The sequence below is a fragment of the Poromitra crassiceps genome (genome assembly GCF_964638095.1).
Source record: "Poromitra crassiceps genome assembly, chromosome: 11".
NCBI classification, from domain to species: Eukaryota; Metazoa; Chordata; class Actinopteri; order Beryciformes; family Melamphaidae; genus Poromitra; species Poromitra crassiceps.
In genome coordinates, this window is record NC_139643.1 from 35595064 (window position 1) to 35621918 (window position 26855).

Consider the following 26855-nt stretch of genomic DNA (forward strand, 5'->3'; position numbering starts at 1 on the left):
ACTTTGTGTTGAAAGTGGTGGGGACATGCCCGCAGTGTAAATGACACCTATGGCCACACTAGCCTGGGTAAACCCATCCCCCACGTGACCTGCTCTCAGACCTGTTCTCAGTCACTGTGTGACTGGGAACTGAGAGAGCAGGTCACGTGGGGGCTGGGTTTACCTAGGCTATGGCCACACCACAGTGTGGAGGTTCAGGACTTGAGGCTCAGCTTGGACTTGGAAGAACTGTGGTTGTGGCGGTTGCTTGCCATCCACCGTGGTTGGCTTGTCTATAGCACGGTATTGCAATATTGCAGTTATTGTGACAGTAATAAAGTAGCCGGCTGTAAATGTTTTAATGTCCAGCCATTTGGCTGACAGCTGGCGCTTATGGAAAACCCGTCTATTATTTGCCTTTACCCACTTACGTCATTATATCCACATTACTCATGATTATTTATCAAAAATCTGTGTGTCAATATTTTGTGAAAGCACAATTAGTCATCCCTACAATACAAGACATACTAGCAATAGCAAATCAAAAGCACACTCGGCTCAAGTTTTCATGGGGTCATAAAAGTAAGCAGTTTATTATGTCTCCATCCAGTGGCTGTTAATAGAACATGAAAGGAACACAATCAGTTCATAAAGTGGTACAGGAAAAGACATTTGTTGTTAATTCTACCAATAATTATAAAATTAATTTTATGACATTATACATATGTACAGTAATTACATTATACACGGTTAAATCTATTGCATTCATAATCAAGTCAGTAGGAAACCTTAAATAATACTCATGAAACAGAAAGGTGTTTGATCAAGCAAGAGTCACACGCTGGCCTGGTTTGAACGTGACTGTGCTCTGAGATTTCAACTCTCCTGAACCGCCAAAGGCTTCATACCTAGACAGAAACAATGATGATAAAAAACATGAAACAATGTATTCATAAAATATGAAAGAATGTATTTCCTTGTGTTTTGTTGTCTGTATTTCTTTGTTTACATTTTGATGATGTATATGCTACAACACTGAAAACCAAGCTTGGATTGGAGATAGGGAAGCAGGCAGCCATTTGTTTTGTGTTCTGCCAGCTTTAAGACAGTTCTTTGTTGTCTTTGCGAAACAACTTCTCTAAGCTGGTGAGTTCCACTTTTCACAGAAAGTAGAACAGGGTGATACAAGTTGAGACATTCCTGTATGAAACAACAGCAACCGTTCACAGACCCTGTTGCTTTAGACACAAGCAGCACAGGACTGAATTTCAGCTTTTGTGTTAAGGTCTTTGCACACACAGCCCCCCCCCCCCCCCCCCCCCCCCCAAAAAAAATAGAATAGATAGAATATTTACGAATTGGTCTTCAATTTGGAAATAATTATTTTCTTACTTCCTGTAACTTCCTGTAGAGCTGACCTTTATTCGGGAGTAACAGTAACAGCAGTTATTGCCGCCCGCGACAGCTGCAGTAACAGCGATCTGGTGCACTAACTAAATGGACTCATACTCACAGGTTTGTGTATCTCTTCCAGTCGGCCTTGCTGAGGGACGGTCTGGTAACAGCCAGGGCCGAGGTCACATGGGCCTGACCCAGCAGCAGGCCCGGCTGGCTGGAGGCTGAATGGACCCGGACACACTCCTACGCACGCACGCACGCACACACACACACACACACACACACACACACACACACACACACACACACACAATATTAAACAAGCAGCACAATGATTCTCAGTATTAGACTAGATAGAGTAGAAGTGAGCCAGGTGAGATCCTGGAGGGGGCCTGGGAGTATGCCCATCCGGTCTACGTGTGTTTTGTGGATTTGGAGAAGGCTTATGACCGGGCTCTAGGAGATATGATAGTGTGGGAGGTGCTGCGGGAGTATGGGGTAAGGGGGTCACTACTCAGGGAATAGAGATAAGAACAGACACGTATATTGAATGAATATAATAGAACAGAGTAGAGTAGATCTGCAGTTTGTTTTCCTGTGTGGTCTGTGTCTAATTTCCTTCTCTTGTGCTGTTAGCTCACGTTTGCTCTCCTGCAGTTGCTCTTTATGTTATTAATGTCCTGTAGGAGGTGCTCTAGCTGCTCCGGGCCCAGCTCCTCGTAGCCGTTCTGGAGGGCGGACATGTAGGCCGGGGGGAGGGAGCTGCCGGGGTCACGCACCGACGTTCCCGTAAGGTCATGGGTCATGGAGCTGGGCCCCGAGACACACTGGGAGTCCTGGGAAGGACAAGATGATGTCACACACATTGACAAACAATACAATTATAAATAGAAGCCTGTGTTATATTAATGCGTTTATGTACAAGTGTATGTCCATGCATGTCTCCCACAGTTCATATTTATGATCCTGACAGCCTCTCAGCAGCAGTAGTGTTGTCACAATAACTGAACTGCCAATACTACTTTGATTCCACTGCAAAAGGTTGAACTCGCCACTGAATTCATAAATGTTCAGTGCTTTGGCCAAACATGTTCTGTAAGCATCACTTCCATTACAACATCACCTCTAGAGGGTGTCTACATGTGGATGAAGTTATATGTTAAAGGATGAAGTAAACGTCCTTGTATCTTGTCAACCCAACTCACCAGCCCTGAAAGTGATGGGTTCCCCAGCTCTGACTCATAGGAGCTCCCGAAGTAGAGTCTCCAGACGTTGCTGCGCTGCTGTTCGGGTTCTGCTTGCAGTTCGCTGTGCTCCAGGAGAACCATGGACTGCTCCAGGCCCAGGCCCAGGCCCAGGCCCAGGCCCAGGCCCGCCTCGCCATCCCCCGCTGAATCGTCGGAGCCGCTGCTGTGGTTCAGGAAGATCATGGAGGACAGGCTCATGTCACTGTCTGAACCGGAGGTCAGCTCCTGATCACCACACAGGAATAGAGAACCCAAGCTTAGATTGTATATACCGTAAATTTCGGACTATAAGCCGCGGCTTTTTCCCCGTTTTTTGGCCCTGCGGCTTATATAACGGTGCGGCTTATCTATGGATTTTTCCGGGGGGAAAAAAAAAAAAAACTGAATTCTCTCTTCTTTAGCACTCTTTCTAACTATAAATCCACTTCTGTTTTAATTTCCTCTCTTGCCCTCTTTTCACCACACCGCGGACACTGTGTGCACTGTAAAAAAAAAACACAGGTGGTGTTGTGTTATGTTGTTTTGTTGAAATGTTAATAAATGGGAGCTTCCTCAAACAGCCATCTCTTTCCCGACAATCCCCTCTGTGCATGAACCCTTACATATGGTAATTAAACATTAAAACACAATTAAAAAAAAAAAAAAAAAAAAACAACAACAACATTAAAACACCTGCGGCTTATAGTCCGGTGCGGCTTATATATGTAACAAACAGGCAATTTTGCTGCTGCGGCTTATACTCCGGTGCGGCTTATAGTGCGGAAATTACGGTAGATACATTGTATATAGATACATTGGCCATATACTCAATTTTGGTGACATTATCTCTGTCTAACCTCTTGGCACAGAAACCAATAGTTGACCATTTCTGCATGTTCTGACTGTTCACTTTAATAGCCTATCTACAGATTGACACATTGCATCATAAGGTGGACACTTGGGCCTTGAACTGTTATTCAAGAGTTGTGGAGGAATGTTGGAGACTACCTTGTCCCTTTCTTAACCTTTTCTCCTGTTCTTATTTTTTAGCCAGCCTTTTATTTTGCACTGTTTTTGATACTGAATTTTGGTGAAATTATCTACGTCTTAACCTCTTGGCACAGAAACCAATGAAAAGAAAATGTGAAAAGATACAGAAATACTCATTGTAATAGGTGACTGACCACATCGATAAACTACTGTAATTAAACTGTTCAACAGTGTCCTATAGTTATTTTGATATTAAATGAATTAATGGCACAGCGGTTTTCTGGTCTAAAAACACCGTTTTTCTTTCACTATAACGGGTTGAAAACTGCCATGCTTAATATTGTTTGCGCACGACTCCTTATAATTTTCTGTATGTGTCTGTAAGGTTTGGTCGCCCCTGAAAATTAAATACATCAATTATTCTATTGCTGCCTAGCTTTCCCATTCTAGCTAATGGTAACCCGCATCCCCAACACGGTCAGCCCATCAGTGGTGGCATCATTCAAACACAGCAGACTGACCTGCAGTGTGCCAGTGCCCAGGCTGCTGTGGACAGACTGACCTGCAGTGTGCTGGTGCCCAGGCTGCTGTGGACAGACTGACCTGCAGTGTGCCGGTGCCCAGGCTGCTGTGGACAGCCTCCAGCTGGGTGTTGTACAGCAGAGCTTTCAGGTCGGCCCCGGTGAACAGCTCTGTGGCTGCTGCCAGCTGCTCCAGGTCCACGTCTGCTGCCAGAGAGACACCAGCACTCAGAGCCTGCAGGATCTCAACACGAGACTCCTGCAAACATGGAGAGGAGAGGAGAGGAATATACTGTAGGATTAACACAGAGGACCTCTCTTGACTCACCAATGGAAATTATTTTGCTTCTTTGAAGGATTTATGGACATATTCTTCTTCTGTGATCAATTATAAAACCAGAGTGTGATATTGAGTGATGGCTAGAAGTGAATGAATGATAGTTAAACAGACCAGGTCTGGGGGAGGACAGTAGAGGGACTTGTCCAGTCGTCCAGGTCTCAGCAGGGCCGGGTCTATCAGGTCTGGACGACTGGTGGCAGCGAGCACATACACACCTAATGATGAACCCAGACACAGGCACTCTTTTCAGGCATTACAATTTAAAACATCAGCAAGAATACTGCTGGCAGTACTGACTAGTGAGTGAAAGAAAATCAGCTATGTATACCAAGTCAGTCTCTCCTGCCCCGGAAGAGAGTTCCTCATTAATTTTCTCCATACCCATTTAGAAAAATCCTTATATAACGAGTTTTAAGGCTGGAACCAAACCAACTAGTGACCTACTGAATCATGAGTGACCACAAAACATTTCACTTGGAGCAAAAACAACAAAAAATAAAGATGGGGAAATCGAACATGATATATCCCTATGGAGGAAATGAATGGGGAACTCTCTTCCTGCAGGCTCTTAAGGGAAAGCCAAGCTCTATGTATTGCTATGTGACCCTACCGTGCAGTCCCTCCACCCCGTCCAGCTGGGTGAGGAGCTGGTTGACCACGCGGTCGGTCACCCCTGTGCTGTCATGGCCCCTCCTGGGCGCCAGAGAGTCAAACTCATCAAAGAACAGGATGCACGGCTTGGCAGCCTGTGCCCTGCAATGGAGGGCGGAGGGCAGAGTCAGACAGGGACGGGAAGCATTTGAAATGTTAGTAGAGTTTGGCTTTTAATGCCTTCAAATACACATTAGACGTTAGCCATTACAAATCATGCTGCTGCGAATGGGATTGTGAACTGACCTCTGGAAGACATCCCGGACTCCCTGCTCACTTGCGCCGATGTACTTACTGAGAAGTTCAGGGCCCTAGGAGGGGAAAGGCAAATATATACCCAGTGTCACTGACCACATGGCTTGCTCCAGTAAAGAGCTGCTCTTCTGTTCGACTATCAGAGACTAAAGCCGAGCCTACCTTGATGCTGATGAAGTTCATGCCACTGTCTTTGGCCACGGCCCCCGCCAGCAGGGTCTTCCCTGTGCCAGGAGCTCCATACAGCAGGATCCCCGAGCGGTGGCGGATAGGAAGACTGGAGAACAGGATGGGATACTGCAACATAAAAAAGACCCACAAGACATATAATACAGTAGACAAAAAACATGAATGATCAATGGATTAATGACAAGTGATGAAAATTGATTTTTTTTTTAATAAATCAGCTCTTTTTAATCAAATGTGTAGATTTATCAAATCACTTAACAGGCAGCACTCAGAGCCCGCAGGATCAAGCAAGAACCGATTGATAAATTTGCAAATAGCAAATGGCCTAGTAGATCACAGAGACCACTATGGTGAATCACTGAACAAGACATTTATTTGTGGAAAATATTAGTATTATTTTAACTGTCAAGAGTGATCAATTCCAGACTTTTTAAGACATTAGAGTGTTCCCTCCACACCTCACATAAGGGACAGTTAATTGGAAAACAGACCAGGTTCTGATTGGTTGATAGTGAGACTGACCTTAGCAGGAAGCAGGATGGTGTCCATCAGCTGCTGTCGCACCCCTCTCAGCCCACCCACCATCTCTAGGCCCACCCCACTTGGGGTATGAAGATCCACCGCCCACAGTGAGGGAGGGGTGAATCCCTTAAGAGCCTGCAGGAAGTCCCTCCAACACAGGCTGACACCTACGAGGTGCAGAGCACAAACAGGAAATATATGAGTGACACAGTATATCCGCATCAACTTTATTAACAAACAAACTGATGAGGATTTTGAGTTCTTAGAATTGATAAACACTACGGACAAATCAGATACTTTTAGGTTAGTGGAAACAAAGTCTTTGGTACCCTGGTCACTGTGTCCTCTTTGTACAGTGTTTGCATGGACGGCGCGCTCCAGCAGCAGTGCCAGGTCTCGAGGCACATAACCCTCTGTCTCCTTGGCAACGGCCCCCAGGTCCAGAGTGTGTAGGCTCTCCTCTGATAGGCTGTTCTTCCCGACGATCAGGCAGCGCAGGATCTCTGCTCTCTGCGCCTGAAGGACAAAAGCACACAGACAATATTAAAGGGATAGTTCCGATTTTTGGAAGCCTCGAGCTCAACAGTGACCAACAGTCCACTTTTTCTCAGCTCCCGTTCCATCAGAGAATTCACCATTCATTTTCTCCATTGACATTTTGAAAAATCCTTATATAAAGAGTTTTAAGCCAGGAACCAAGACAACCAGCCAGCTACTGAATCACGAGTGACCATCAAACATTTCACTTGGAGCCAAAACAAAAAATAAAAAGTGGGGGGAAATTTACATTTTCGATTCCCTCCCCCCTCCCGTTTTGATCTTACTGTTGAGCTCTATTTGCTACTTAACAATGACTGTGTTTACATGGATGTGAGTATCCCGGTTATTGTCGGGGGTTTTGGAGTATCCCGTTTTTGTGTTTGCGCATGTAAACATCATATCCCGATTTCAGAAACCTGGATAAGCCCTTATGCCGGTTTTGAGAAACCTGGTTATGCTAGCTGGAGTACTCCGAAAGAAACCGAGATACTGTTGCGTGTATTCACCTTATCCTGGTTTCTGATTGTGCTGAGAAAGGAATCTACCAATCAACATCATCATTGGTAAGTAGTAAATACTGTAGGGCTAGGGTAAAAAAAAAATAGACAACTATCCCTTTAACTGCTGGGTACCATTGTGTGTGTGTGTGTGTGTGTGTGTGTGTGTGTGTGTGTGTGTGTGTGTGTGTGTGTGTGTGTGTGTGTGTGTGTGTGTGTGTGTGTGTGTGTGTGTGTGTGTGTGTGTGTGTGTGTGTGTGTGTGTGTGCGTGCGTGCGTGCGCAGGCGTGCGTGTTAACCTGGTCAGGGGGCTGGATGTGTGCAAAGCCCTGGATGAAGTGGGATCCCTGCACGTCAGTCAGTGAGGGGTGTAGGGAGAGTTCAGTCTGGCTGGTGATGATAGTACACACCAGGCTGGAGTGAACCACCAGCTCATCCACCACATCCTTCAGACCTGCACATGGACACACAAAACAGAGCAGAAGCAGCATGTAATCATATCACTGTTGTCTGTGATCATACATGACGACAGACATGCTCAGTCAAACTCACGTAGTCTAGAATTGATGTTTTACTTTGTGCAATGTGCTGTTGCAGCAGCGCCTCAGGGCCATGTTCATGTTCTGGTGAGGTCGGTGCCCCCGTCACATGATCCAGGTCATCGAGTAGAAGCACCGAGGGCTGCCTCCACGCTGCCTGCTCAAACACGTCCTGCAGCATCTGTCTCACACTTTCTGCCCTTTTTCCTAGAGGGTGGGAACAAATATTTTTTTGTCATGAATAAAATCAAGTTGTGTTTCCTATTTGGTGACCATTGACTTGCTTAGATCCTAGGTGTGTGGGTGTGTTTTCCCGACCTTGTAGCTTTTTGCAGTCCACCACCTCCACATGTGCATCCAGATCTTCTCTGGCTTTCCTGCAGAGGGCTCTGGAGAGAGAACTCTTCCCGCTCCCCTGTGAGGACACAACACATAGCACACAGCTTATGTTTCAGTACACAGCGCTGGTTAAGGGAAAAGTGCTGTCAACTGCTGTGTTTGCGCTCTCGAGTGCACTTCTAGTTATAATTATGATTATTATTATAGGGCTACCTTGGCACCAGTGATGAGTAGAGCTCCACCTCGGAGTCCCCGTCCAGTGGAACCCAGCTCTCGTGAGAGGGGACTCGCCAGAAGGTTGTGGGAGATGAACTCAAATCCGGTCCTACTCAGCTCCTCCATCCCGCTGGAGAAAGACGGAGTGGAGTGAGAGAAATGGAAAATGATGAAGGTTGAAGTAAGGCTCTTCTTTGGCCACTGGTGTGTTAAAGCCACAGTTCACATACAAGCTCACAAATAGGAACTGACTTACCCAAGAGTATTCAGAGACGGAAGCTCTGGGTTTGATGTGTCGGCTAAGACTTTCGTGGCTGGCGTGGTTACCGGCTTTCGGTCTACCTGGATGTGATCCGTAATGGAAACTGTGAGCCTTCTGAAAGCTTGGTAGCACCACACATTCTGCTTTATCCATAGCCCACATATAATTATAAAGTGCTATGAAATGTCATGGAAACTACATTAAAATATTTATGGACAAATTACTGAATGAATGGCTATTACCTGTATGTCTGCCTTCTGGATGACAGTCGGGGCAAGTAGAAAGAGCTGGTCCGGAGGATCGCTCTCTGGATCCGGCTTCAACACTGTTAAAGCAAACTCTAACTTTGCTTAAAAGGGGGGGTAAAGGAGGAAACAGTGACGTTTTATTGCAGATCAAAATAATTCTAATATGTATTATGTATCTTCTTCCTCACATCAGGGACATGTTTGCATTTAGATAACAGTTTCCAATGAGCTTGTGAAAGAAATGTATGAATGTCTCACCATCAGTTCCGTGTAGGAGGAGGACGCTGGAGTGTGCAGTCAGACAGGCTAGTGGTTCATGACTCTGTGTGTGCAGCCAACCTAGGAAAGCTGTCCGGATCTCCTCATCATCCTCTTCAGCCTGGAGAAATGTTGTCAAAGATCACAAAAGAAATAAGGGAAAGTTCTAGCTTATCGTACAACTTTTACAATTTTATGTTACACACACATGCAGTTAAGAGAAATTAAAAATTAAAGTTAAATAGGTAAACAACTTGATCATGAACACCATACTGTCACCATAGAAGTTGACTCTCACCAGTGGTTTTAAAGGCTGTAGGCGAATAGTGGAGGCTACTTTGGCGGTTGAAGTGACTGGCTTAATTCTTACTGTTGAATGGGGAATAATATTCAACCTTGCCGCCAAGTGCTGTGGGATCTGAAAAAAAATCACAATTCTTCTAAGAGATATAGCAGCATATAACCCAGTTGCACATTTAGCAATGGAAGTTATGGTAGATACATGAATCATAATCACCTATTGACGCTATACTCACCAAGACTCTTCCACAATGGATCTCTCCCTTGTCGGAACACCTCCGCTTGCCTGCTAGCTTCTCCATGTGGTGGCACACCACCCTGACCACCGTGGCCTCCTCTTCCTTCACCTGCTCTCCTCCATTCCCCGCAGCAGCAGCAGCAACCTTGGAGACACCCGTGGTCTTCTTTTTCTCCATAGCCTGCTTGACCCTGTCCCTTGCTTCTTTAGGGGAGAGCACCTTGGAGAGCAGGCCATATGTCACTGCAGACTGGCCTCCGGTCCAGCCAGCATCCAGACCATGGCTCCAAGGAAACAAATGAATTACCCCAGTTGCAGCATTGCTATTGGTGTAAAGAGAGTCGGGAGGTGCAGTGCACACTCTGTGGACAGAGTCAGTAAGGAGTGCAGGGATGTCAGGGACAGGGGGCACCTCCTTAACAGGGTCATAAGTGCCCTTTAGCATGTAGCGTAGCAGGCTCTTTAGGTCAGCTATACCACCCCATTGGCGGCTTTGAGGGATAGACGAGGCACAATCAGAAGAGTAAAGACGGGCTTCCTGAAGGCCATTTCCTAACGATGACCCTAGGGAGGGGAAGAGGTCAGAGTTTGACTGGCTGTGAAGATGCTGGTTCGGACTGGTTGTGAGTGGAGATCCAGTGAGGCTGCCAGTCCCAATGCGGCGCTTCGGAGAGACGACTAGTTCGGTGAACTGCTCCAGGCGACCGTAGGACACAGATGGTGAGAGAGATGCTGCAGGGAGTTAGAAATAATGATACTAATGTTCATACTGTCCATGCAAAGCAAAGGTCATACAATACAAAACATCAACTAAGGCCATACTAAGTACACAAAACCATTTCAGGATTGCTATATATACTAGAACTTTACATTTCTCTGCACACATAGGGGCCAGCTATACTGTAGTATATGTTTTGCCTATCTGTGTCAGTGTGTCTCCTCAGTTCAGTACAAGAAAAGGGATATATCAAACAAACTGTCAGTTTCATCCTTTGAGAAAAGAGCAGTATAATGAATTAATGCAGTAACTCTGACCTATTCTGATGTAGATGGCTGTGTGGTGGTCCACCCACACGGGGAACACAGCATTATGGAACACCACTCTGATCTGATCCAGCAGCTGCTGCTCCAGTGCTGCACTGTGGAGCTCCTGAGGGTGGCACAGGGACAGGGTATAGACAATAATTTAATGATTCTTATTGTTTTGGATCATGAGCCTGTGTCTGGTGAGTCTCCTCGTAATAAGAGTACCAGCAACTTCTCTTAGCTAAAAGTGTTGCTTTGTATGAGCAATGAATGTGTGTTTGTTTCTTTCTTTCTTTCTTTCAAACAAGGCTGTCAATGTCAGATACCATTATATAGCCCTGCCATGTAGCCATTAGGTCACACATGACTGAAAGGTCAGTAAGCTCCACTCACCAAGATCTCCCAGTCATCAGAAGACAGAGGCTCCACAAACACTTGATGCACTGATGATACCTGCTGACATGGCCTCAGGAAGCCCTGAACAAAACCATACAACCAGTCGTTATTACAAACAGCTTGTCAGCCTAGAGACTGTGGCTCACACTTCAGATGGAAAACGGCGCAAAGAACAAATTCCTCACTGTGTGTGGACCCTACCTGTTCTCCATCTTTCAGTCCCAGCTTCTCTCCCAGTTGCCGACACAGCTCCACTTTATGGCTCTCCGGGTTAGAGGAAGCTCTATTTGGAGTCCAGCTGAGGAACACTGAAGACCCATCGCCCCAGGATAACTCCAGAGCCTGGTTCTGAAACACACACACACACACACACACACACACACACACACACACACACACACACACACACACACACACACACACACACACACACACACACACAAGCAGACACTTTGTTTTAGCATGTTCTGATCACCTTTCTCTATCATAATCATTCTCCTTTTTACAACAGAAAGCAGAAACTCTCTCTTCTAAGTTCTTCTTGTTTGTACACAGCGGATAAGAGATTAATGTTAGAGCTGATTTCTCCGTAAAGGTGTCAAGCCAGAGAAAATGAAGATTGAAGTAATCTAGCTCTGACTCGACACTGACTGTATAGACTGTTTTCACATAATTGTGTTGCTAGGGAGCAGTGTGGGACCTAGCTTATTTCCGGTCAGTTGTACTAGCAAACACTGCAACAAGTAAGCTGGGGGGAATTTAGAATGTTTATGTTGTTTATGTCGTCATTTTTCTAGATGGTTAAACCATCTATAAAAATGACTTAATCATCATCATCTTCCCCATCTGATACCGTTAGTTACTTAAAAGACATGTTATGCAAGACTATAAACATTTTGTTTTCCTAACTTGGCGTTAGCTAACGCTGGCTGGTTAGCTAACGTTAAGCTAACTTACCTCCTGCAGGGAAAGATGTGATATCAAGTTGGAGGGGAGGTGAAGAAAGCAATTTTTTGTATTGTTAAAAACCACGGTAACAGACTGGATGCCCTGTTTGCCTAACATAACTGTCTGTCACATAACCTTATAACGTTAATATGTATGCCAGTGAGCTTGCTGCACAACTGTGTAGGACAGTCATGTTCAATCGATGTATTGGTTCCGAGTTCGCTTGTGTTGTGTTCATGTGTTCAGTCAATGGTTCCGACAGCAGCCAAAATGAGAAGACTTCCGCTCCCATTTTCTGAATAAAAGCACAATATTTTTTACAAAGCTACAGCACTCAAACTTGGACTAAAAACATACATTTTTGCACAAAATAACCCCAAAAATATGAAGCAACGAAATGATACTTATGATACTATATAATATTTTTCCATGATAAGAATTGTTATAGTTCCCACTTGCCATTTTTTGACTATGGTTCTCAAACTTTTTCATATCAAGGACCCCAAAACTGGCAAGAAATTAGGTCACAGACAGATAAGATTTTGTCTCATAATGGTTTGCTTTTTTGTTACACTGACTGCACAGGTCCCTCGCCTGAGCTCTGTCACCTTTACTACACAAGTTGCACGTCACACAACCGTGGTCACAACTCCTGCAGAAACACTCAATGAAAAGATTGTACTCTCTGATTTTGCATTCCCACATTCCAATCTATTTTAGTCTGTGTTCTGTATGTATTCTGCACAGTGTAATGTGCAGCTTTTACAGTTACGAATGGCACATATTTTCATTATTATCATGACATTATCAACTAATAATCTGGGTGCTCACTAAATGGATTGGACGATTAAATCCCAATTAATGTGTCGTGACTTTATTTTGAAGGCTGAGCGCCAAAACCGGAAGTCGTACTTGCTGGAATCTGGCTGGTGGCACACAAACAACATGGCGGCGCCTGTCAACAAGTCTGGTTGCTGGAGCACTCCAGAGATTTACAAACACCATGAACAGCAGAAAGTGTGCATTTCTCGACCAAAGTATAGGGAAGGAAGGAGAGATAGAGCAGTTAAGGTAAGAACATGCTGCTAACTAAAACATGAAACGCTAGCAAACAAAAGACAAATAGTGTTCTCATGTTGGCCCATCTCGTACGAGTAATCCACGTTTCGGGTGAATGCTCTGTTTTGTGTTTTAGCCTCACGTTACCAAGATATCCTAGCAGTCGAATGATGGACATTGTAATCATAAGTGTTTGTACCTTACATCTCGTTCGTCTTGTGTGTTATCAGGTGTACACCATCAATTTAGAGTCTTGCTACGTGATGGTGCAAGGGGTCCCAGCCATCGGAGTGATGGCAGAGCTGATCCAGCTCTGTGCCCTGTACGGTGTGGTGGAGGAGTACAGGCCTCTGGACGAGTATCCTGCTGAAGAGTTCACTGAGGTCTACCTTGTCAAGTTCCAGAAGCTCCCCAGTGCCAGGTTCGGATGAGGCTACGCTGAATTCCTGAATTTCCCCAAGGAGATCAATAAAGTACTATCTCTTATACACCTGCTGAATAATTCTGCTGCTAAACTTAAAACTGTGTTTCAGGGCAGCCAAACGATACATGGATGAGAAGAGTTTCTATGGCGGTGTGCTACATGTGTGCTATGTACCTGAATATGAGACTGTGGAAGACACCAGGCTGAAGCTGCAAGACCGGAGGAGATACGTGATCAGGACTGTTCAGAATAAAGGTAGGCTATGTTTCGTTCATCTGAACAGACATATGGCATGAAAACACTGCAAATAATTGTCTTGAATTAGTGACATTCAGTGACATTATGATTCTCTTATTGTCACAAAGTAAGGGAAAAGGAGCAGAAGAAGGATGTCAACAAGGAGGCCACACCATCTGTCCCAGCCGCCACATCAGAGAGGATCACCTCAACTTATGATCAAACCTCTGACAACAGCAACACACAGGAGACTTCACGTACCAGCCATTATTTAGGATTTCCTTTATTGCCATTGCCTCCTCAAGAAGAATGGTCCTACAGGTATACAAATCCACACAGGACTATACCTACAGAGGACAAAATGGGGACATTACATAATGCTGTCGCTGACACAAAACAGCAGCTGTCTCAGACTTCAAGCTCCAGCCAAACGTCTTCTAATGGAGACAGAGGCGTAGAAAGCAGAGTGACCTCAAATCAGGCGTCTGCTGTCAGATTTGTACCGAGGACCACACACTTGGAGGACAGGAAACGCAAAAGGCAAGAGGCCACAGACTACCTATTGTTTGACGATGCAGGAAAAAACGAGCCAATCATCGGGCCAAAGCTGCCAGCACCTCCTAAACTGGACATGGAGGATGAATCACTGAACACGACTGTCGGCCTGATCAGGAACACAATGAAACAGGTAGCCTATGTCCAATATTCTGATGTGAATTCAAAGCAAACAGTATTCTTCATTGTACTTAGTCTCAAGGTTACCGGCAGTGGCATTCAGTAAAATAAAGTTTGTTGTTATTCTTAGGTGGCATCGGTTCCTGACATCAAACCAGTGGAGAAAAAGGTGAAACCACGTCGCCGGATTTGATCAAGTCAGCTGTCTTGGTGCTGGCCTGGGCATCTCGCAGACATGTGAATGATAGCCTCTCAAGCCCATCTATCTCTTCCAAAATCTTTGAATGCTCCAGAGACGGTCTGTACTTCAGCCCAAAAAAAAACACTTCAGACTGGAAAGAAGATTGATGTATTCGACCAATCACGATACATGTGAAGTTTACATTGTAAACATAACCAAGGCAGGTGATTGGGGAAATCAGCGGATATCCCGCCTTATTTTGACCGGACATCCTGCCTTGTTTTTTGACCACCAACTTTGAGAACAGCAAAGTACTACAGATGGGTAGGCGTTTGCAAATTGCGGGAACCAAAATGCATCTAGTATTGTAGTTTATGACTTTCGTTTAGACTGTTCTTGTCAGCAGGTTGTTTTTATTTACACATTTTGAATCGGAATACAAACAGCTATCAACATGTTTTTATTAAAGACAATGCAGCTGAAAATGAAAGTGAATGTGATTTCTTCACTGGTCAAGTTGATCCTGAAATGCATGCTGCTCAAATATCAGTATGCTCTGAAACAGGGAGAAAACACAGTGTAAGGCAGAGAGCAGACTATTATTGATCTAGGATTTGAGAGAGCAGAGTATTATTGATTTAGGATTTGAAGTCATTGCAGTTTTTCAACATCGTTTACATCATGATTACCTTGGCATCAGGGAGGCAGGTTCCAAAAGCTTCAAGCAAGAGGTTCTCCTCTCTCACTGCCTTCTCAAAGTCTGCGTAAGAGAGCCTGCCATCATGATCGTGGTCCTGTGAATGGAAGCCACATTAACTCACTTCTTGCCTCACAAAACAATAGGAATTTGAAGTTTATGTGGTGTTTTGAGCAGGTAGTATAGAGAATGTATAAAAAACTAATGACTATGACTACACACAGAGTACAATCGTGCTTGAGCAACTACCATCATCTTGAGTGTGATCTCCACCAGGTCTTTGACCCCTTCGTCAGGGTCCTCCTCCGTGGGCTGCCTGATCAGACTGCTCTTCAGCATGTGGAACATCTCCTCTCTGGAGATATAGCTGTCGCCGTTCAAGTCGTATACATGAAAGCAGTCTGAGCCGCATAAACAAGGAATTAGTAACAGGGTAAATCCACTTGTAACCCTGCAAGTGTGTGTGTGTGTGTGTAGGCTTAAGCCATAAAAGGTTGAAATAATTACATTTTATTTTTTCATCCAAGGTCCCACGAAGAAAAATCGACAGTCCCTCAATCCACTCTTTCACGCTGATAAAGCTGTCATTGTCTTTATCAAATGCCTTGAACACTGGAGGATATAACGACAAGCTCTTCATTTTCAGCCACTGCTCTTGCATTTAAATGGCTTCTGATTATCTTTGAGTGTTTATGTTTTGTATCTGTTTTATGTCAAGTTTGCCAACTATTATTTAGCTCTGGGTGGGGGGAAAAGATCATCTGCACAAAGACTAATTGTGGTACATGCAAAGCAAAATGTCAAATGAGCAGTGGACAAACTAGGCCTAACGTTATACATGTAGTACCTCTGTCCATGATCATATCGTCGGTCATGCCGAAGGTGTTGTGCAGGATGTTCCTGAACTTGCCTCTGTCCAGGCCGTGCACGGCTCTCCCAGTCACAGGCTGCTCCAGCCCGTGGAACAGTCGGATTAGACACTCAGCCTCTGTTTTATTGACTGGGGCCATAATGATACAGTGAAATGACTCATGCTATTGTCATGCAAGCCAAAATTCAAATTAAAAAAAGAACATGATGATGCAATTTTATGCAATTTGACATAGGTATTCAAAGACTGGGGGGTGTCATTTTAAAATGTCATTAAATCAGTTTTTGTAGCTCAGTAATCTCCCACTTTGTATTAGGGTAATACTGTATTATTATTATTATTATTTGGAGATTTATGCTGTTTAGGGTTATTGAAAATCAATGACACATCTACACTAGCTTCTTCTGCCACTTGAATAAGAGCTAAATCTTGTCTGCTTCGCCCACATTTTTTGAGGGGCATAATAAATTCACATAAAAATACTATTATCCAATCCACAATACAAATTAATTTAGAGAATAAAGCCACAGATGAAAGGAACCTGCTAACATGGCAATAGCTCTTTCAAACAATGCAAAGCTTTAATAAAAACATTTTTTTAAATTAAATCTGCATACATTTCCACAAAGGAAAAATAACCTGGCTATCGCCATAAATATCTAGGTAACACTTTACAATACTGGTGCAAACATGTGCATGAATGCATGCTTAACTCATGATGAATTAAGCCATTAATTGATGCTTACCGCATCATCAACTAATGAAAGGTATGTTTGATGAACACACCGAGTCATATATGAATTACTATTAATTAAGTAGGCTATGCCTATATCATCATAGTTAATTCCTCATCAACACATACATTAACACACTGTGTTCAATAATACCGTAATTCATGTGTTAATTACCACTATCGACATCTGGCTCCCTGCAACCGGAACTTTAGCGTTACCAGACCGCAATGCCGATAGCCCACAATCCGAACCAGCTGAGCGAGGCGGTGTGCAGCGTGTCAGGGACCGGCTGGATCTAACCTCTCCCAGCCATTTTACCTCGTTCATCATGGGCATTCCTTCCTCTTCGAAGCTTGGTCCACAGAACATGTGGCCGGTGTTTTGTGCCTATCTTACCGGGTGTCTAAATGCACGACCCAGCAGGCCAGCCACCCCCAGGCTAAGAGCCTCTCTCCCGGCCCGACACCCAGGGCAGCCCAGGGTCTGTCTGAGAGCAGGTCACTGGGGGCTGGGTTTACCCAGGCTACCACCACCCAACCCCTACCCGCCCTGCCCCTCACCTTGCCTGGGTCCCACACCTCCGGCCGAGACCCCTTCAGAACCTCTTAGCCGGGTACGGCTATTTCAGCAGCTGTAGTAGCTATCATTCAGATGTTGCTGCTCTGATATAGGCTATGCGTGTAGTAGCCCCGAACCAGACCAACTCCAACACATTCTCTGACGTTGTATCCACTGTGCATCTCCAACAGACATCAAACACTGGATGTATGTCTTGTAGGCTCTATATGCCAAGAACCACATATATATGTATGAGTTAAGTGTTGTGCCTCACAAGTGCCTATATCATTATGTATGAATTAATTGTTATGTGCCACAAATAGTAAAGTCACGACATACTTATGTATTAATTAATAGTTTTGTGCCACATATTGTAAAGTCACGACATAATGATATCCTCACAAATCATTAGCTGATGCTGATCATGAAATCACTTTTACGGTATACAGTATAGTCATGAGAACAATTCAAAATATATAGGTAATCAGTGAAGACCATCATTGGAGTTATAAAAGCACATTTATTTATCAAGTTTGTGAACATGTCCCCCCAAAGTCTGCCCTGGAGCAAGGACTCGCTCTCCAGTGCCCCTTGTCTGTATCAGCTGGGGGAAACAGTCTGGCCTCTCCCCTCTCCTCCCCACGGCCCGCGTTGCTCGATCTCTCCGGCGGGTCCAGCTCTCGTCCTTTTTCACTTGTGTTGCTCTTCACTTCCCGAACCAACGTGACTGTAGCGACAGGTCTCCACCATGCACGCACACACACACAACAAACAAGCTAGCTAAATTGCTACGGCTAGCTACCTGAAACTCTAACAAACCCGCTCGTTCCTCTTGCGATTGGTATCCATTCGACACTGCCACCACCACTGTGACCGACTCTTAGGCTTTGCAGTTTGTACTCTTTGTAGAATAAGAACACGGAGGCAGCTGTTGATATTTGCAAAACGAACACCACCTTGTGCAACCCAGCTAGTTGCTCTCGACCACGAGGATAAGTGTCAAGAAAGACATGGCACACAAACAATTACTTCCGTTGCCTCAGCCTGCCATCAAAAATAAAAGCACGCAGAGCTCAGTACTGCGTAGCTGGTTACAACATGAATTTCGACTTTTATTCTGAAAGTCTTGGCCGGAAACTATATGTTTTCTCGTGGTTACCTTGACAGTGGCCCAGCTACAATGGTGTCTGATATGAGAACATGTTGCAGGTCAGGATGTCAAACAAATAGCACGCTCACAGTGCGCTTTTAGCCTATTTCGGATTACCAGGGGCAAATCCCAAAGATACATGCAGCGGATGACAGATTGGGTAAACACATGGGCTCTTTTAGGCTACTGTCAATTTGAGTTTACCCGTGAGCACCAAGCATCAATCACTCGATCAGCCTGAGCCACGAGAGGAACCTCCATAAAATAGCGTAGCCTACACTACTACACTAGTAACAAGTAATCAGAATGATAGCCTATTCGCCCATAAACACACGCTTCCCAGTCATACATATAGCGCCAGTGTCTCCGCCAGGCCACCACCACTGACAAACTACCGTAAACAGCAGAGGCGACTCCGCTGCACCCCGAACGCCTCTTTCCAGCCAGCTAGGCACCGGTCAAACAAAGAGAACTCTCTTTCCCCGAAGTCGAGTATGTTTTCCCTGAGATGTCGCTCGGACATAGCCTGGTAAACCAGCCCTTCACGTGAACTCACATTTCATTTGGTTTACCAGGCTAGCTCGGACAAGGAGGAGCGTGGCTAGCGCATCCCGTCTTCGTTATGCAACGGGGGAAACTCAATCGATTTCCCGGGTGCAGGCGACTGGATGGGTGGTGGTAGTAGGGGGGCTGCCCTGGGTGTCGGGCCGGGAGAGAGGCTCTTAGCCTGGGTAGTGGTAGAGGGTGGCTGGCCTGCTGGGTCGTGCATGGCCCATTTCCACCGCTGGTATCAACGCAGTAGACACCCGGTAAGATAGGCACAAAACACCGGCCACATGTTCTGCGTCCCTGCAGTGGACCAAGCTTCGAAGAGGAAGGAATGCCCATGATGAACAAGCTAATGGCTGGGAGAGGTTAGATCCAGCCGGTCCCTGACACGCTGCACACCGCCTCGCTCAGCTGGTTCTGATGTGGGCTATCGGCATTGCGGTCTGGTAACGCTAAAGTTCCGGTTGCAGGGAGCTGGATGTCGATAGTAATAATAATAATAATACATTTTATTTGGAGGCGCCTTTCAGAACACCCAAGGTCGCCTTACAGTGCATATAAAAACAGTTTCACGTAATAAGAACATATATTAAAAACAGGGCAAATTACAGCAGGAATAAAACATAGCTAAGAAGGAAGGAAAATGCAGATTGGTTGGGGAAAAGTGACATTAATAGTGGTAATTAACACATGAATTACGGTATTATTGAACACAGTGTGTTGATGTATGTGTTGATGAGGAATTAACTATGATGATATAGGCATAGCCTACTTAATTAATAGTAATTCATATATGACTTGGTGTGTTCATCAAACATACCTTTCATTAGTTGATGATGCGGTAAGCATCAATTAATGGCTTAATTCATCATGAGTTAAGCATGCATTCATGCACATGTTTGCACCAGTATTGTAAAGCGTTACCAATATCTATCTCTCTATAAGCTCCAAAAATTACCTACCTCTCTTGACTACATGTCTAGGGCTTTCTTAAGAAAGGGGGTGGGGCACAGCTTGAATGGGCATGACGCCACTGGCATAACACCAATAAATAACATTTTCATGTAATTGTTTGGACGGCTTGTTCTGCTGCCGAAAGTTTGAGGTGTTGGCTGCATTTTAATTCAAGCGCCGAAAACCAGGAGACGTCCATTAATAGATCCAGTTGTATTAACGTAAAATAGCTTAGCATACGACTGAGATGATACAACGGAATACTTACAGTGCTTCACTTGTTTAGAGATCGTTTCAGCGAGGGTTTGTATCATTTTTCTATTCATAGCAGACATTGCTGTGTCCTCATAAACAGGGCACTGGCAAAGCAGAATGGATAGCATTAGCTCTGAACTCGCGGACCTGGATGGTGTTGACATTCCGTCACCATGGCAACCACAGTCCTAGCTCCAAGTTTCTTCTAACTGAATTTATTCTTCCGCCAAATGTTTGCAATTTTGAGCTGTTTTGTTGTTACAACCTGGCTCGAGGAATTAAATGAGGGGAGTCATAGACCAAAGTAAAAGTTAACAATATCAATCAATAAATGTATTAACTAAATCTAAGGGAAAATAAGTAGACAATACAAACTACAACAAAACAACAGAACAACAGTACGTACATCGGTGAGGATCGGGAGAGAGATTGAGGGGTCTGAAGGTCTTCTTAAGCCCATGAGTGCACTGGACCCAGGTGCAGCCAATCAGCCTAAGGACACCAACATCAGGCTCCTGCAAGACAGGGCCAGGAGAGTGGGAGGGCCATCACAAAAGCTAAGATCTTATCAAATGGAGGTCAGTCCGTGATGGTCTAGGGTCCTTGACATGAAAACGTTTGAGAACCACTGGCCAAGGCTATTGCACAAAATTAGCAGCAGCAACTACAGTTTGCCTGAGCAAACTCAAAGATGCTTAAAAGAGAAAACTTGTGAGAACATTCTAGTCATCACAGCAGGAACAATATGCTATTTTTCTATCACAAAGCTTTCAATTGAAATAATATCAACAATCACAATCAGACAAGACTAGGCCTATAGATTTTATTTTATGATTAAATTTACAAAACATCATTGTATGCATTTCCAAGTCTTGATCTGTTTGGATCCAAAAGATATTCAAAGCTATTTGAAACTGTGTTTTAGAACCTGGTGCTAAACTGTATGGCACAGCATCTATTTGAATAGTTTGGGTTTGGTGACCGGTGAGATTTTCATCAAGGACATCACAGTAGCCTGTTTCATTGATTCCGACACCTTTGAGCAATTCTCATCTTGACTCCAGACCACATCAAGGACATCACAGTAGCCTGTTTCATTGAGTCCGACACCTTTGAGCGATTATCATCTTGACTCCAGACCAAAGTGAAGGGTATTTCACAATACTAAATAGCCATATTTTGAATAAGAAATATGCTACCACAAAGTTATTAACATGTCATAACTTTATTCACAACCCATAGTGGGTTTTACTTTATTACCAGCAATCAGTTTGTAAGAGGATATGACATTCTTCCCCCCCAAATGGTGGATCTCTCATTTGAGCACAAAACCCTACTCGGAGCATCCAAACTGTCATCATGGAGCCAGGTGGACTGAAGCTCTCCCCCCCATGCTCTTCACACCTACACTCTTTTCACCTACGTGCACTGCCATGTGGTTTGTCATCAAATTGTTTCGACTGAATTTCTTCCCACAGATTATGCAGCTGTACGGCTTCTCTCCCGTGTGGATCCTCATGTGGACGTTCAGGTTTCCCACATGGCGGAACTCCTTGCCACACAGCCTGCAGCGGTACGGCTTCTCCTGCGTATGGATCCTCATGTGCACGATCACGCTGTTGCCGTGACGGAATTCCTTCCCGCACACTCGGCAGCTGAACAGCTTCCCCCCAGTGTGGATTCGGGCGTGCGTGGCTAGATGGGCGCTGTGGCTGAATTCTTTGCCACAGACGCGACAACAGTACAGTTTGTTCCTTCTCTTTGTCTCTGGTGGGGCTCTGATGTGCAGAAGCTCCGTCCTCCTGTGGAATGTCAAGTCTTTGTTCATACTGAAGTCCCTCAGAGTTTTTAAACCCAACTCAGACTCTGTGTCTGTGTCAATTATAGAACAATCTGGCAAGATGGGTTGACATTCGTCACTCAAGTGCGAGTTTCCATCAGCCGCTGTCTGTCTCTGGTGGGCTGAGGTGCCAGGTAAAGGCCTCCCATCTCCATTCTCCACACTGTGGCTTTGAAACAGAGTCGATTCCGGATAAATGTGACTTGTCACGCAGGTGGGAGTGAATGTGAAGTTGGCGGGATCAGCCTCCTCCATCCCCAGCAGCTGTTCATCCTCTCCTGGACTGCTCCATGGTTCCTGCTGCTCCTCTTTGATGGTCGGGGGCTCCGGGTCCTCCTGGCCCACAGCGGGGTCGGGGCTCCACTCCTGCTGATAGTCATCCTGCTCCAAGGGAAGTTCCTCTGCACAGGCAAACAGCTGGGAGGAGGCTGCGAAGAGGGAGAGGCACGAACAAGGAAATCAGCCACTCAACGTGGAGCCAGGGATGTAGTGGAGGATAAACCCACCTAAACTCTCAATTTGTCCACTTTTTTATTTGTGAATTAGAGGTTACCCCCTTTTCAGCCTGAGATAGCCTACTACTACATCCTCATGAGTAGGCCTACTACATCATTCAAAACATCTTAGTAGTAGTAGTAGTAGTAGTAGTAGTAATAGTAATAGTAGTATGAAACAAGCTGTAGTACTTTATTTGATTTATAGAAATGAGTTATATGTTTTTGCAAATTAACTCATATAGCTTAACATAGCCTAAAATATATAGTTATGGATTCTTATTCCAGGCTACATCTCTAACCGGGTGAGCCCACAGCTGACAGCAGCAGCGTTAGCTTGTAACATTAAAATGCCTGAAGAATTTACCACAGAAAACGTCAAATCAATAACAATAATAACTAACAAATTAATTGATGGACTGAAGGCTGCACGGAGAGGGGTGGGGGGGGGGGGGGGGGGTCAAACCTTCTGTGTGTAGTTTGACTTCTTGTTTTAGGTTTTCCTGAAGAAGCCCAGGCTGATGATGGCTACTGTCCTGTGTGGAGCGGGTCGCTTCCTCCTCGTACTCGGCTATCGTCCTCTCCACCGCCCCAAAGATCTCCTCTGCTGCCGCGGTCAGCCGCTCGCTGATGAACAGCCTCAGCAGCTGCATGTGAGACATTCTGGACAACTACCAACCAACCAGACAACCGTCCGCCTCACACCATGGAGAAGAAGAACGATGAGACCAGCCTCAACACAAACGGTCCTCCGAGGACATTCCGATCATCACTTTCAAAACAAAAGCCTATAAACACGGTAGGCTACATTGCTGTAAAATTAAGACTGTAGAAATCTGTAGCCTAGTAAGTGTAAATGCTTTATGTTATTTTTTTTACATGTCTAGCCCCATTCGTAGCCAAGTGAAATGTTTAGTTGTTCATTCATTCATGTATGTAGCTAGGCCTATCCAAAATGCCACATACGAGCTCAGAATAAAAAACAAAAACAAATAAATCCTTGGTCAAACACAAAACCAGACAGTTTTGAAGGATGTTTATAATATTTTGAAAGGTTTTTTTTCAACATGTTTTAAACCTAATAATCTAGTAATAACAATTTTATTTTGGAGGCCACATCGCTTAACTTCCGCTCTTCCTGCAGTCTTTCTCTCTCTGTGGTTTTGATTTGTGTGTAGATCGCCACCTGCTGGAGAAGAGCTCAGACCTGATCATAGTAGACCGCATAAAAATGAACCTGATGAGTTTATCACTCCACTGCTTCTGTTTTAATTATCTTCACAAAGTCATCTGTCACGAAGGAGATGGATACAGGATGTAGACTAGTGAAAGAGTACAGACTACAGGGCACTAGGGCAGTGTCTTTTTCTCCTTGAGGTTTTGACCTTAGGCCAGTGGTTCTCAAAGTGGACTCTGGGGACCCCTAGGCCCTGGAGTCCTTGAGGGGGTTCCAGGGGGTCCCCAGTGCAAAAAGGGTAATAATTAAAGTATTTTCACTAGAATTCCAACCAGAAATGACACAATGACAGATTGTATGACTATTTTGGGCATGGGTTTCATATATCAGAATCACTTTTATTGCCACATTATGCAAGATTACATAATGAGTAACCTGGAAAGCGAGACTATCTATAAGACAAAAAGATTGCAACATTGCAAGTGCAGTCCAATATTAAATATGCATTAAATAGGAACTTACAGTCCAGTTTAGTTTGTGTGACTCCCCTTATATGTTACAACCTGGCTCAAGGAAGTAACAAATGATAGGAGTCATACACCAAAGTCAAATTTAAAACAATAATTTATTAACTAAAACTAATGGAAAATAACTACACAACGGAAACATTAAACAAATGAACAGAACAAAAGGTGCAGTTGTGAGGAGGGAGAGAGACTGAATGGTCTGAAGTCTTCTTATTAAGCCCAATGAGGCATCGGGCCCAGGTGCACCCAATCAGCCTAACGACCCAAACACCAGGCTCCTGCAAGACAGGGCCAGGAGAGTGGGAGGGTCGTCACAAAAGCTAAAATATTATCAGATGGGTAATCCAGGGACAAAATCGTATCAAATGGGGGTCTGTGGTCTATTTTTTGTCAGTTTATGGGGTCCTTGATATGAAAAGGTTATTTGTGCCTTCTGTAATTTGCCCAAAAAGCACAGGAAGTGCCTAGTCTGACCACAAGACCACAAGGTGGGAGCCAGCATCAGCAGCTCTAGTCCGGGGGGTTAGGAAGGTTAGAGATTAGGCCTATTTTTCTGTCTTGTCATAAAGGCTTTTTAAAGGACAAGGGCATTTTGCTTGCATGTGTGGTTAGTCATCTCTCTGTGTTTTTCAAAATAATTGATATCTCTGTCTCTGTGATGTCATCTCCGGATTATCTCCACAGATTAGATAAATGATAACACCAAATTATTCATCGGTTCAGGTTGAATGTTTAATGACTAAAGTACAGCAGGATCCCAAAGGCACTTCTGGCAGGTAGGACACTAGATTAAACCAATACATACAGGAAAAACATTGAAATGCAGACAGGTTGGTTTTGGTTTCACAACTAAATATTCTATTTATATGATCTATTCTACACCATGAGTTCACAATATTGCACCCCTAACAGACACCCGTGTCTGTTTTGTGTATGAGACAGAGAGTGTGTGTGTCTATTCAGTCCATTCGATTAGTTCTGTGCGTGTGTGTGTGTGTGTGCGTGTGCGTGTGGGGTATGTGGTATGTGAACATCACTCAGACCGGTGTTTGAGGTTAGTTCTGATTGATAGTGTTGCGTCTATCCAGCGGTTTGTGTTTTGGATCATGGAAGCCCACACAGCAATCTCCTCTTCTGTGGAGTCCATCCAGCTGACCGCTTCACCGTAGCTCTGACCTGACACAGACACACACACACACACACACACACACACACACACACACACACATATATACACATGTTTATATACATATATAAATTCCCCAGATTGGATTTTGTGTGTGTTTATTTTTTTTAACCTTTATTTATAAAGGTGTGTGCATGCGTGCGTGCGTGTGTGTTCAGTATCTCACCAGTTCCGTGGCTGAGGCGGACCCCTCCCAGGATGTGTGTCTTTAACCCTTCACGCTGGTAGACGGTCAGCTCAGCGCAGGCCTCTCTCAGGTCGCTGCTGTGGAAGCCATCGTACACCATGGTGTGGTTGTAGGTCGGGCTGATGGAGCGCTTCACCACCCGCGTCTTCTGACCACTCTGCCGGCTGGCATCTGGGAGTATATAGCTGGTGGGGGCGTATGGTACAGTACAGAGTATGACCACAGTCTAATTCAGATTTCTTTCAAGATTGAAATCATGGGTAGGCATATACATGGCTTCATTTGTCAAATGACAGTAAAGATTCTTTGTGCTGTCTTTTAAATGTCTTAATTTTGTATGCAGTGCCCACTATGAACTAGATTTTGTATTCGAGGAAAAGAGGTGGCGATGGTCCATTATACAGAGTTTATTCCCCTTATTCCCTCTCTGTGGTCAGTTCTGTTCAGTTTAATGTGGGCTGTGGTCAGTTCTGTTCAGTTTAATGTGGACTGTGGTCAGTTCTGTTCAGTTTAATGTGGACTGTGGTCAGTCCTGTTCAGTTTAATGTGGACTGTGGTCAGTCCTGTTCAGTTTAATGGGGACTGTGGTCAGTTCTGTCAAACTAAAACATGCTGATCATAAATATGCATGAAGTGGAGAAAATGAATGATTCACCGCCGGTGAGTTTATATATATCATGGACATGCACAGTTGTGTGCTTGTGTGTACCAGAACTAAAATTGTTCCCAAGACACAAAAATCATGGTGTCCTTCTTCCAGTTTACACCAATGATACATCTCCACTCCGGCCGGCTGATGGCGTCGCCAGCAATTCAGCTGGTCAAGTCTCAGGGACTGGTTATACACCTTCGATACTGTAGATCAGGGGTGTCAAACTCAATTTCACCCCGGGCCACATCAGCATTATGGTTGCCCTCAAAGGGCCGGTTGTAAATATAACATGATATAAATGTATCTAGCCTGTGTTATAATATTTCATAATGGCCTCTGATTCGGTTATTATTGTTTTTTTAGTAATAACTTAAAATTATAGAGAAAACAATGGCAAACAGACAATTAGTAGCCTACAACTATTATTCCATTAAAAGAAAATTAAGGCATATTGTGAAGAATTGTATTGTGCAAATTGTATTCTTTGCTAGCTCTTGCGGGCCACGAGCCGGGGCCGGATCTGACCCCCGGGCCTTGAGTTTGACACATGTGCTGTAGAGGCACACAGCT

The 26855-nt window shown here is 44.5% G+C and overlaps 5 protein-coding genes across 5 annotated transcripts in view; 1 reads left to right on the forward strand and 4 right to left on the reverse strand.

Annotated features, from left to right (window-relative positions):
- Window positions 1-560: 560 nt before the first annotated feature.
- pex1 (peroxisomal biogenesis factor 1) lies at window positions 561-12022 on the reverse strand. Its single transcript, XM_083645692.1, has 24 exons — window positions 11888-12022; window positions 11132-11278; window positions 10928-11011; window positions 10544-10658; window positions 9507-10240; window positions 9269-9388; window positions 8971-9091; window positions 8707-8813; window positions 8459-8544; window positions 8200-8332; window positions 7966-8062; window positions 7684-7854; window positions 7408-7562; window positions 6401-6587; window positions 6072-6238; window positions 5523-5657; window positions 5352-5416; window positions 5065-5207; window positions 4566-4669; window positions 4197-4373; window positions 2583-2849; window positions 2019-2213; window positions 1493-1620; window positions 561-887 (listed from the first exon to the last, which is right to left on the reverse strand). Exons 1-24 carry the CDS (start codon window positions 11993-11995, stop codon window positions 803-805), a joined length of 3831 nt encoding a protein of 1276 aa, XP_083501818.1. The 5' UTR covers window positions 11996-12022; the 3' UTR covers window positions 561-802.
- Window positions 12023-12823: 801 nt separating this feature from the next.
- On the forward strand, window positions 12824-14795 carry rbm48 (RNA binding motif protein 48; the record flags this gene model as incomplete). Its single annotated transcript, XM_083646299.1, has 5 exons — window positions 12824-12949; window positions 13168-13358; window positions 13471-13616; window positions 13727-14286; window positions 14404-14795. The coding sequence occupies 5 exons, from the start codon at window positions 12824-12826 to the stop codon at window positions 14464-14466; spliced, it is 1086 nt and encodes a 361-aa protein (XP_083502425.1). The 3' UTR covers window positions 14467-14795.
- A 164-nt stretch (window positions 14796-14959) lies between these two features.
- Window positions 14960-20302, reverse strand: clxn (calaxin; the record flags this gene model as incomplete). The annotated part of the gene is made up of 6 exons (XM_083645996.1): window positions 14960-15010; window positions 15144-15248; window positions 15401-15552; window positions 15659-15763; window positions 15999-16151; window positions 20236-20302. 6 exons carry the CDS (start codon window positions 20300-20302, stop codon window positions 14960-14962), a joined length of 633 nt encoding a protein of 210 aa, XP_083502122.1.
- An 834-nt stretch (window positions 20303-21136) lies between these two features.
- LOC310784711 (uncharacterized protein) lies at window positions 21137-23248 on the reverse strand. Its single transcript, XM_083645739.1, has 2 exons — window positions 23023-23248; window positions 21137-22490 (listed from the first exon to the last, which is right to left on the reverse strand). The coding sequence occupies exons 1-2, from the start codon at window positions 23216-23218 to the stop codon at window positions 21580-21582; spliced, it is 1107 nt and encodes a 368-aa protein (XP_083501865.1). The 5' UTR covers window positions 23219-23248; the 3' UTR covers window positions 21137-21579.
- A 933-nt stretch (window positions 23249-24181) lies between these two features.
- The window catches only part of sytl1 (synaptotagmin-like 1), a 13051-nt gene continuing 10377 nt past the window's right edge, over window positions 24182-26855 (reverse strand). Inside the window, exons 14-15 of the mRNA XM_083646874.1 lie at window positions 25613-25818; window positions 24182-25436 (exon numbers count right to left, since the gene is read on the reverse strand). Of these exons, the coding sequence (XP_083503000.1) occupies window positions 25294-25436; window positions 25613-25818 (349 nt within the window). The 3' untranslated portion in view covers window positions 24182-25293. The remainder of the gene's footprint in view (window positions 25437-25612; window positions 25819-26855) is intronic.

Coding starts and splice junctions, on each gene's coding strand:
- pex1 (XM_083645692.1), bottom strand. CDS start 11,995: ATGTTAGGCAAACAGGGCATCCAGTCTGTTACCGTGGTTTTTAACAAT. Junction 8,063..8,199: donor TACTCATCACTGGTGCCAAG/GTAGCCCTATAA, acceptor GTGTCCTCACAG/GGGAGCGGGAAGAGTTCTCT. Junction 5,208..5,351: donor GTCCGGGATGTCTTCCAGAG/GTCAGTTCACAA, acceptor CCTCCATTGCAG/GGCACAGGCTGCCAAGCCGT.
- LOC310784711 (XM_083645739.1), bottom strand. CDS start 23,218: ATGTCTCACATGCAGCTGCTGAGGCTGTTCATCAGCGAGCGGCTGACC. Junction 22,491..23,022: donor AGTCAAACTACACACAGAAG/GTTTGACCCCCC, acceptor CCCTCTTCGCAG/CCTCCTCCCAGCTGTTTGCC.